At 38.2% G+C, this 11,730-nt stretch overlaps 1 protein-coding gene across 1 annotated transcript in view; it reads left to right on the top strand.

Annotated features, from left to right (window-relative positions):
- The first annotated feature begins 83 nt into the window (after window positions 1-83).
- The window catches only part of LOC145775871 (MAM and LDL-receptor class A domain-containing protein 1-like), a 98,203-nt gene continuing 86,556 nt past the window's right edge, over window positions 84-11,730 (top strand). The window contains exons 1-20 of the mRNA XM_082587257.1: window positions 84-129; window positions 601-696; window positions 788-958; window positions 1,120-1,214; window positions 1,781-1,946; window positions 2,490-2,634; window positions 2,907-3,058; window positions 3,479-3,587; window positions 3,865-4,033; window positions 4,236-4,337; window positions 4,690-4,884; window positions 5,690-5,879; window positions 6,056-6,181; window positions 6,571-6,716; window positions 7,257-7,488; window positions 8,032-8,162; window positions 8,737-8,861; window positions 10,217-10,397; window positions 10,698-10,906; window positions 11,183-11,342. Coding sequence (XP_082443383.1) covers window positions 99-129; window positions 601-696; window positions 788-958; window positions 1,120-1,214; window positions 1,781-1,946; window positions 2,490-2,634; window positions 2,907-3,058; window positions 3,479-3,587; window positions 3,865-4,033; window positions 4,236-4,337; window positions 4,690-4,884; window positions 5,690-5,879; window positions 6,056-6,181; window positions 6,571-6,716; window positions 7,257-7,488; window positions 8,032-8,162; window positions 8,737-8,861; window positions 10,217-10,397; window positions 10,698-10,906; window positions 11,183-11,342 — 2,931 coding nt within the window. The 5' untranslated portion in view covers window positions 84-98. The remainder of the gene's footprint in view (window positions 130-600; window positions 697-787; window positions 959-1,119; window positions 1,215-1,780; window positions 1,947-2,489; window positions 2,635-2,906; window positions 3,059-3,478; window positions 3,588-3,864; window positions 4,034-4,235; window positions 4,338-4,689; window positions 4,885-5,689; window positions 5,880-6,055; window positions 6,182-6,570; window positions 6,717-7,256; window positions 7,489-8,031; window positions 8,163-8,736; window positions 8,862-10,216; window positions 10,398-10,697; window positions 10,907-11,182; window positions 11,343-11,730) is intronic.

The raw sequence follows: 11,730 nt of genomic DNA, 5'->3' as shown, positions 1-11,730 counted from the left end.
GTTACGCTTGATTTTTTACTTTTAAGTTTGACATCCCTGCTGCTGACTCGTTTTACGTCATAATAGAAGGGACGATTGGATCCAACGTCGGTGGAGACATGGCCATTGATGATATTGTCACGTGGAGAGGTACTTTTTGGCATAAATATATTTTTAGCATAGGTTACTTGTAATGTGTTAAGTGCATTTATTGTGTCTCTCTTTTCTGCAAAATTTTAAAGCCGCCCTTAGTTGTTTCTGATCAAAAAGACTGAAATGATTTTAACGACTAGTTTCTATCTTCTGTTGATAAATTGTCAGTGCTAGTGAAGGTAGGAAAGTTAACCCAATATTACTCGCATTACAAGTAGCTTAATATTTTATTCAACAGATGACTTAGCAATGACTAAAATAACTAAACAGTATTTTCGGCCCACTGTTAATTTAACCCAAATGGTGAAGTTATTTTTGAAGCTTGCTTTTTACTATTTGATACCTCAATTGTTTACTTCTAAATTCACTGTTGTCATGTTGTTACAGTGGCTTAAGGATGGATCTTAATCTCTTAGATCTTGGATCTTAATCTCTTGTTCTTAACTTGATGGCTTTTTTTTTCTGCAGGCTCTTGTGCAACTATCTCACCACCTACCACCATTACTTGTGGTCCATCATCTTCAGAGACAATTAACAGCTATAAAGTCTGTGACTTCACCGTCGGTATGACAATCGTTTTAGCGTTGTATTGGTTCTAAGTTGTCTCAAAGTTTGTAGTGTATTTTGTTTACGAACGTATTCACAATGTTAATAGATTGTGCAAACAAATGGGATGAGGCGACGTGTGGTGAATGTACCTTTGAAAATGGAGTGTGTGGTTGGAATGACGTATCTGCCGGTACATATAAGTGGAACAGAGACAGAGATGGTACATCTGGAATAGATACCGGCCCTTCAGTTGATCACACCCTGGGGACATCAGCAGGTATTTCTTCACAGTTTTCGCCAAGTCTATGATTGAAAATACCATCTTTTTTGTAAAAAAATAGTTTTTTTTTAATATTATTTTTTCCCTAAAACACATCTCACCAAAAGAGCAGCCATTCAAGTGTCAGTCCGTGTCAATTGATATGATTTTCTTTGCAGGCTACTACATGGCTGTGGAAGCCACGACTGGACAAGCTCGCTCTGAAGCTGTCATGATCACTCCAGTTCTTATGCAATCTAGCTCTTCATGCCAGGTGAGCGCTAATATAATTTCAAGCTGTTGCACTTTTAAACAAATTTCAAGTTTTTACTTTATTGTAAGATAAATATAGTGCAATATTGTTTTGGCGCAATAGATGATCTTGTATTTATAGTACTGACTTCACAGTGTAGATTCAAACGATCTGTTATAGCCTGATGCTGCGGGTTCTTTTTGGCAATATCAAATTACACTAGCTTTCGGAACACAGTTCCCTAGTCATGTGCTATGACGAATGGTGTTGAAGTCAGTGAGTGGTTTTTTAAAATGGCTCTTTGTTTTAGTTTTAGGTTGAAGCTGCCTGCTGTTGAGTTTAACTCAACAGCCGGCAAAACAAAGAGCCATTTTAAAAAAACCACTCACTGACTTCAACACCATTCGTCATAGCACATGACTAGGGAACTGTGTTCCGAAAGCTAGTGTAATTTGATATTGCCAAAAAGAACCCGCAGCATCAGGCTATAACAGATCGTTTGAATCTACACTGTGAAGTAAGCAACGATCATGCTGCTAAAAGCGAAACTCATTCAACTTTATAGTACTGATTTTTGGTGTTTGTAGGTCTTTTTTGCGTATCACATGTACGGAGATGGGTTTACCGAAACCCTCCTGAACCCTAACCCAGGGAAACTGAGATTGGTAATGAGGCTGCCTACAAGAAGCTTTACGATCTGGGAGCACAGTTACAATGAAGGCGACAAATGGATGGAGACTAGTGTCTACATAGGTGAGAGATTGCAGATATATATCTAAGTGCTACGTTTGACGGTTCAAGCTTGGTATCGATATTCAGTTGAATTTCTAATTTTCTTTCTTTGTTGCCGGCTGCAACTTTTTTCCCATTTGATTGACATGTCATAGCCTAAACAAAAATTAACGTACAAAAGTACATGTTTTGATTAGACACTAGTTTTAATCTAAAACCCACAATAAGCTTAGTTATTGGTATTATGTCGGCAGTCCGTTTAATCAGAATAATTAGTGACACACAACTACTCCATGCTTGTGAGCTTGATAATGCATTCGGCTGCTGATGAACATTGCAGAATTGAAATTCTTGCTGCCGACTTTTGGACTACGTCGGTATAATCGGCAAACACTCGGCTTTGCGTTCATAGCCAAGTAAAACACAGCATTCCTTGTTAATATGCTGCAAACATATATTACCATACTGTGAAGCTATTTTTCAACCATTTCAAGTTGGTCTATGCAATCACCTTAATTTAGTTTGATTTTGTTACTTTTTATGATTTGTTTATCATTTTCTTAGGACGAGTTCCACCATACTGGTACTTGACCTTACAAGCTACTAGAAGTGTCAACGGAGAAGGCGATCTCGCTGTTGACGACTTCATCTTTGTCAACTGCGCACTGCCAAACATCACTTCTGGATCTTGCCAACCTGATCAAACGCGGTATTGCCTATTGCATCAACTGCAAATGATTTTTCGCTGCACGTTGTCGATTTAACATACCGATACTTGAAACAGCTGAATATTTTTGTTTGGTCATTTTTCTTGATTAACATTCAACTACATTAAAACTAAGTAAAACACGACAGCTTTTGCCGCCTACAAAACAATCTTTGAAGGTAAAATCATTTTCACTCCAAACTGTATTTGTATCTTTTTTGGTTGTGTGTATCAATATTGTCATCACTTTGCTATGTGACTTGCAATCATGTCAGATGCACTCGCGGGTCCTGCGTGGACAACGCTCTCCTCTGTGACTTGGAAGACAACTGTGGTGACAGCAGTGACGAAACAAGCTGTGCTGGATATACTCAGTGCGACTTCGAGGAAGGCCTTTGCGATGGTGAGTGTTGTAATATTTCCTCTTGTCTTTTATACCACGCTTTCGAATCTGTGTAAAGCGCGCGATATAATCTCGACTTTCATTTTGTTTTTAATCATTGTGACAGGCCGAAATAATATACCTAATATAGGCAACAGAATACAGTATATGTCTAGAAAATACCCATTTTATTTTTTTCTTCTTCGTGGCATTTTTTTTATATGTTGGTCATTAAAACATTTTTATTTTGATTAGTTCAATTTTATGTATCTTCTTGTTATTTCTCACCATCATCGTAAATACTGTTTTACAGTAGCTCTTTAGTAAGTCGATCATACAGATTGGCGAAACGTCACAGACTTGAGTTTCACTTTCAGCATTTTGTGGCAGCCTGCTCGTCATATTAAAAAAAAACGAACTTAAATTCCTGTCTGACTTTGATTTTGCGTTGCCTTCATATTAAAGGCTACAACTCGGGCTTGGGAACGATAGATTGGGAATGGAGGTCTGCTGATACCCCACACACTGCTGGGACTGGTCCGACTAGAGATCATACCACGAACTCTGATACCGGGTGAGTACGTCTGGTAGGTGTACGTGGCAACGTACGTATACGACTATACGTACGTGCGTTAGTTAGAGCTACGTAAAGTATTGCCACAGTTCACTATGAAAATAGTTTACTATGAAATTAGATTGGAATAATGTCATTGATCATTGACACGACTTTACAGCAACTGCATATTTGGTAATTGTGGAGCATTGAAATTCATGTTTTCTGTGTCATTTTTTGGCGTCTTTTGATTGGATTCATACTGAAGACTTATTGTTTATTATGTCGTCATCGGTAGGCACTACATTTACATGAGCGCGTCACGTCCGAATCTTGAAAACGACAACGCCGTGTTTGCCTTCCCCCCTATCCGGGCGAATGGTGGGAGTGGTGCGTGTCAGATGAGATTCTTCTACCACATGCTCGGCAACCACATTGGGGCGTTAAACATCTACAAGAGAACACAGGTGACCACTTCTACGTTACAGCGTTGATTAATGATTGTTAAAGCAATTTTTAAAGTGTAGGGTAGTTGGTTCAATAACAATTTGCATTCATTTTTGAATGCGTAGACTACGCAGAGCCTTACAATCGGCGGACTTGGCACAATTGCTTGCAGGCAAACAATCAGAATAATGAGATATTCAATATAATCTATTTTCTTGCCAGGACGGAGGTCCGTGGACGAAGTTGTGGCACAGAGAAAAGTCTCTTGACCAAGATTTCTTTGCAAGAGCTGAACTTACACCTGCTGACAATAAGAACTTTCAGGTGTGCAATTATAGTCAAGTTAATTATAAAATCCAAGTTGTCTGAAGAAAGATTTTACATTTTGTCAGTTTTCCTATTCTTCAGTATTGCCACTGTCATTGAGATATTGTGTAAATGTCTCACCTTTAAACTGTAGTATATCTTTTAGTCATATTGTAATAAACCGTTTTGTTTTTTGGCATAAAACTAATATATCACCAGGAGTCGTAGAGTGCTATATTTACAGAACGGTGACAACTAAATCATCGCTTTGCAGCTGGGTAGGTAGTACTATTGGTTCGCAATCAAGTCACAGAATTAAAGTCGTCACTGAATTAGCGTTGGCCAAAAACTTATGCAATTTCTTTTATAGATTCTCATTGAGGGAGTAGTTGGTGATGGTCATGAAGGTGATATTGCTATTGATGATGTTTCTTTTACCCCTGCCTGCGAGTTTCTTTCCGACACCCCCCTACCTCCAGGGACAACGCCCCCCACCACACCCTCAATATGTCCAGCCGGACAGGTCGTATGTGGCGATGGATTTACTTGCATTGACAGCAGCAAGGTAGAGTTTGATGTCCACCTGCGATAGAACGAGGAATTAAGTTTTACAACCATAAATAACTTATAAACATGAAGTTAATGTTACCTTATCAATCTTAGTTGCAGAAAAAATTGATTTCAAAAATAATATCCACTTAATAATAATAAAATAAATAATTAAATAATTATGATTGAAAAAATGGTATCAATTGCTGGCAGGTAAATGCGCTACTGACTACTAATTTGGTTTTTAAGTTAATATTTTGTACGTTAAAAACATCTTTAGCATACACAATAATAATAATAGTACAATCATGGTTTTACTTGCGCCCATTGCGATAACATACAGTACACTGCGATCACAGATGCGATACAACAGACGACAGGAAGCAGCGAAGTGACATTGTTTGTTTGTTTGTTTGTTTATCGTTATCCTGCATTGCGGGAAAGCGGACTTGAGCGCTATGCATCGGTGTACGCCTTCCGACGTACACCTGACCCACGCTGCAGCCGACGGCAATGTCTGTTTCCGGTTGTCTACTCTACTTATGACTTAAATTTGGTACTACCCATTACTCGAAATCGATCACTAGGTAGAGGCAATTATCGTAAAGTTTCTTGCCCAGAGAAACAACAGCAAGCGCGGGTGGCTGGAGTCGAACATGCAGGCTCTCGACTGCGAGCCCAACGCGCTAACCACTCGGCCACGGCTGCCGACATATAGTCTTCGAGTCAGCTGCTCCCCGATCTTGGATTTTAAAAGTTATAATAAATTTAGCTCATTTTACCGCTTTTTTGCTCAATCATTTCGTATTTGACCGTTATAGGTTTGCGACTACATTGCCGACTGTCCAAGTCACAGCGATGAAGCCAACTGTGGAACGTGCACATTTGAAGACGATACCTGCGGTTGGACGGACAGAAGTGATGGAAACTGGGCTTGGAACAGAGTGACTGTGGCCACTGTAAATGACCCAAATGGGCCCAAAGGAGATCAAACGACTGGATCACCTCAAGGTGGTTTAGGAAAATAACCTTTCATACTTTTTTTAGTATTTGGTTTTAAAACATTGCTGTCATCGTTCTTCAACACACTTACTGTATTTGTTATTGTAGGTATTTAATTCTCAAAAAAGCGAATCGCCAGACGACATGTATTTTCATCTTTATATTTTTACGTCTGCATTTTCCAGGTTATATCATGCACGTGGACAGCACACAGTCATCCTTCCTAGCACAGGCTTTTTTTGAGCTAGTACCGGTTGGAGCAAGTGGTAGAGCTTGTAGAATGAACTTCTATCTATATCTCGGAGGGACAGGTCAGCAGCGATAAGATGACAATTTTGAGCTTCAATTTAGATCTACACTTGTCGTTTTTGTGTGGTGCAGCCAACACTTTATCAATACTTTTGGATGGAAGTATTGACAATTTGTCGTAAGCTTGCATGGTGTTGCTGTGATCTGTGACGTGACTGATCGATGTGGTAAGGAACAATATTTACATAAAAATGAGATTTTACTTGTAATAGCTTTCGCATTTAATACTATACACTGTTAAATGGCTTTAATAAATCAGTGGATGGAAATGTTTGGTACTTTTATCTATGCTTAGCAGTTACTGCATGTCATGGTGTTTTAATATTGGTTTGTCGGTTGATAATCTCAACGCACAACTGTGCTAACCTAACTTATGTACTAAAATACACAGGTGACGCTGGGGCCATATTTGTACGAATCTATCCCAATGCTAACACAGATAAAATATACAAAGACGTCTGGTACGCCCAGGGTACGCAGGGTTTGGCTTGGAGTGCTAAGTCTGCACCAATTGGACTGAGATCTGCTGGATATAGAGTGAGTTGGAAGAAAGAAATATCATTGTGTTGCAACCGTTTATTGGTTACTATAAATCTTTGATTTGCCGTTATCGATTATTATTTATCATTCTAATCATTTATACACTTGCTTTCTCTGCTTATATTATTCTATACCACTACTTGTAATCATACAATTGCGTGGACATGCAAAGAAGCATGTTCGTTGCAAGTCCCGATCTAGGATACCATTCCATAGTGAAGTTTACAGAGAAATTGTTGGCAATAGTAAATATACTGTGCCTGACTCTGAGTCATATGCATGAACTAAGTAAACAAAGCAAAATGGCGTATTTAAGAATAGAAAACATCCAGTTACATTCAGGGCCTTAATAATAAATGTGTTGTTGTATAAATTAAATCAGACAGTCCATAGATGACACGCGCACCAAACACACAATATGAAACAATTTATAAAAAATAATTGGTTTATTTTTTCTGCCATGTTTAATGCGAAGTTACACCAATAAGAATTGTTTTTTTTATAATGTACAATCAACTTTTAATTCTGTTCATCTAGATTGCTTTCCTTGCCTTACCTTCCATTCTAGCTGTCGGTACCACTGACATATCAATAGATGACGTGACCTTTGAAAATTGCGACCCAAGCTACATTCCATCGAATTACCAGAATTTGACTTGTGACTTTGAAGTGGACACTTGTGGATGGTACCAAGAGCAGGAGGAAGATGACTTCGATTGGAGATACGGCCAAGGAGTCACTTCTGGGTCTTTGAGCAACACAGGACCAGGTTTGTTTGGTTTTATGAAACAAAATGACTAGGCCTCAGCAATTACCCTGCTTTAAATGTAGGCTGATGCAGGCTAACTGAATTTAGGAAGCTCTTTATGTCATATTATTCGTTCAAGTTAGCAAGATAACCGGTTCTATTGCAACCGCACATTTAAAACTTTTTTGAGTCTGATCCAATCACAGAATAACTTTGTTCTGTTAATCTTTCCCATTGCCTTTTTCAAGTCGGAGTTCAGCTGCAAACTGAATTATTTAGAAACGTTAGATAAAAGTAGCGTTGACGACGCCGTTAAAGTTATTGATTCAACATTTGAATGAATTGATATAGTCATTTGAAAAAGTGGACAGTCGTATGATTTCAGTTAAATTAATGTTTGATTTTGTTTGTGTTGAATGTTAAAAAGCTTTTTAAAACTTCTCAACAGATAATGGTTGTCTCTAATCTGTCGATAAAAATTTGCATGTTTTTCTATATGAAATTATGTCAGTACCAGGCTAGAATTTGATAAACTACCAATTCATCTTAACTTTTCCGTGACAGGATATGACCATACACTTGGAGAAAGCGGCATTGGTCACTACATGTACCTCGATGCTTCTAGAACGATTAAACAAAACGCATACACAAGGCTAATAACCTACCCACAGCCTCCATTACCCAAGAATGACTGGGTAAGTTTATCGCAACAAAAGTGAAAAGTCAAATCTTTTGCAAAAGTCTAAGGAATTGATTCACAAAACAGTTTAAAAAGTTGCTCTATTAGCAGTTGCAAGCTATATGCTGCAATGTCCAGTTGACTTCTTTAAGTTGAACTGATGCAGAAGATAAACAGTGGGTGTTAATTTAACCAATTCAGGGACCATTTTATAATCAAAGTTCAAAGTGCCCGCTAATAGCGTTTATGATCAAACTTTAATACAACCAAAGTTAGAAATCTATACAGCGCTGACAATTATCTTGACTGAAATACAATATTTGAATGATTGTAACATATAAATTATGTTACACCAGTTGGGTGCAAAATACCGTCAATAAAAAGTCTCCATAATTGGGGATTTTCAGCCAACTGTCGCAGTTCTTCCGAGCTGTTCTTTGTAAGGGATTGAATCCTAATGGGGTTCGATCCATCTAGTGGGGTTCCATCCATCTAATGGGTTTTGATTCGAATATTAGTGTAATCTGGAAAAAAATCATATACTGTGCAGTCTTTGCTTTTTAAGCCAATCTTTTTCTTTTTCTCTGCAGTCGTGCCTTGAGTTTTATTACTTCATGCTCGGGCCAAGCGTCGGTACGCTCAACATATACAGGTACAACCACGACAAGGAATCCAAGTGGCACATCTGGAGCAGAACTGGTTCCCAAGGCGGCAGGTATGTTATTTGAGACAGCCTACTGAATACTAACTGCTTTTCAATGCAAAACAATAGCTAGGTTACTACTTGTCTGGTAATATGGATCGTATTTATGCAGCTTATTTTTTTCGAAAAATATCATCAAGAAAATAAAAGATAAAGTATATTGTTTCGATTGATAAGTGGCTTTGCTCTTGCAGTTTTGCCTATTAGCAGAAGGATTAAAAACCACTGCTATGAAACGACTGGTTTCATGCAATGCAGGTGGAACTTTGTCTTTGTTATTATTGATGACTCCATTACCTGATGTTTTATGCCAGTTGAGATTCTTTTAGATGCTTTATAACTCTTATTAGCACAAGAATTTTTGATAACTCAATCAGCACAGATATTGACAAATTGTCAGCATGGTATTTCCTTGTACTTTTCGATACAAATGCGCTGCTCCAAAGTGAAGTTTTCTTTTGAGATGATTAATAGTCGACAAACCTTCTCAAAACAATCATAAATCCCAACCGGGGGGTCTGCTTCCTACTCAATACTCATGACTTAGTTTTGACTTAATAGTTCTCAGACGAAGCACAAAGAAATAAACACAAAAACGCAGAAACAGGGAGCACAACAAGAAATAATTATTCAGCATTCCAAGCAATACTGGTTCTTTCGAAGTTTTCTGTGTCTTGGGAAAACCAGTCGGCTGCAAGTGACATATGCAGACAAAGCATGCTTCCTACATCTGTATCATCTTTCCCTTTGATACCTTGAACTGTGTGATTCAAAGTGTTTGAAGTTGCAGCATCGATGAACCAGTGGTGTATATTCCAGCTGTTCAAGGTGTTCACTGATCCCCCGTTGTCAAAACAATTTTTATATTTTTATTGTCCAGATTTTTGTGATCATTTAAACTACTTTTCCAAAAACAGTTTGCTTGCCCTTTTAAAACCTTCATAAATTTATTCTTTACAGTTGACTAACTTCACGCGTTCTCTTGAAGAATTCAGATTTCAGAGTGGAATTTCTTTTTTTTATCATATTGGGCGGCAGTGAACATTCGTGGGATAATAAACAAACAAATATTCTGCAAAAAATTTATACCGCCTTCGCCGCCAGCAAACCCCCCTCCGCCAAAGTCAAGGTTTATGCATGCGAGGCGAGAACAATCTCACAAAAAATCGATATTAACAAAATGTCAACGCATGTGCTGATAAAAGAGACAACTCCACAGTAGAAACATGATTTTATCAGGCATTCAGGTTTCAGCACAAGCCTATGACTCGAACCCACTAAAAGTAATGTTGTATACACAGTATAAAGTCCACTTAGTGTGGACTAATATAGACAAGATCACACAGCGCATTGTATATTTCTCACAGGTGGAACTACGGGTACTATCAACACACGCCAAACATGAACTGGTCACTGATCATCGAGGGAATACGAGGCGGATATGACGGGGATATTGCTATTGATGACGTCAAAGTCACCAAAGGCCAGTGTCCAATCAAAGATCACGAATGTGATTTTGAAGCCGGAACGAATTGCCATCTCAACCAGGTATTTTGACACAAGATTCCACTCTGTCTGAAATGCGCAAAAATCCAATTCTTGTTGAGTTATTGTAGGCTGTCGCAAAGTAACTGTTTAATGGACGACAGCAATGACTGATCAAATAATGAAAGTTATTTCAAGCTTAATATTACTTTATCCAATTCAAGCAATCGTTTGTCTAATGTTACTGAGCCTCGAACTAACCACTGCATTCGATCGCATCAGACAAACGGGTTGGCTCAGCAAGTAATCTACTATAAATCTTTAATAAGTTTTCTGTCTAACTAAAAACTGCTCTTTTCACAGGATGGAACAGACGATGGCATTGACTGGGAAGGCAAGAGGGGGAAGTCTGCCCATTCTGACGTCACGGGGCCTACCGTTGACCACACTCTGCAAACGGACCAGGGGAGATACTATTACGCTCAGCTGTATTCTGCAAGTGTGGGGTCCCGTTCTAGGATTTCTTCGACCAACCAAGAGAAGAGCACATCAAACACTTGTCTTACTTTCTGGTGAGGGTTTAAAACGCTGAAGTTCCTCCATTTAATTTTCCTCGCATGATGAACACGCAAAATTCATGGAAATAAATTTTTTTAAATGAATGCTCAGTCGTTATATTTGGACTTTCACTTTATGAAGAAAAAATTTTGTTGATAAAATAAGTGGAACATCGAAACTTTTTATCGCTTTTGCGTAATTAGCTCTTTTTCTGGCATAAGGGTTAACAATAATTTCAAACAATGTTGGCAATTCGCAAGAGATTTATTGCCATTGCTTTGCACTTAAAGGTACTACATGTACGGCGAAGGCATGGGCACGCTGAATATATACGTCCAGCCATACCACGACTTTCCCAATGCTGAGCTGCTGTGGTCAAAAAGCGGAAACTCTGGTCAACAATGGCGGCTTGCAAAAGTCGACATTGTACCAAGTGACGTTAACTTCCAAGTAAAACTTTTCATCTATATTTTAACAATGTAGGCCTACAGTTAAAGTGTGTAGGCTTACCATATGCTTATAGTCCATTAAACTATTATGTCAAATTTGATTAATGTAGGCTAGTATTTTTTGTATGTTGATATTGAATCAATGAATTATTATCTTAAAGCCACTGGATACTCATTATTTAACTACGCTTATTGTCGTGCATGAGATGTTTCGATTGCTTATTGAAAATGACTGCGACATTATCACTTTGAGGTTGACGTCATGAACAAGGCGGCAATGCCTATACAGAATTGTGACATGGTATAGAAAATTTGTTTTTGCATATTCTTAACTGTGTTAAGATGCATCAAAATGTGCATGGAAGGGTGAACGATAAAGTTTTAATGAA

Source organism: Aplidium turbinatum, chromosome 8, assembly GCF_918807975.1.
Source record: "Aplidium turbinatum chromosome 8, kaAplTurb1.1, whole genome shotgun sequence".
Lineage (NCBI taxonomy): Eukaryota > Metazoa > Chordata > Ascidiacea > Aplousobranchia > Polyclinidae > Aplidium > Aplidium turbinatum.
This window is presented reverse-complemented; position numbering and strand designations above follow the sequence as displayed.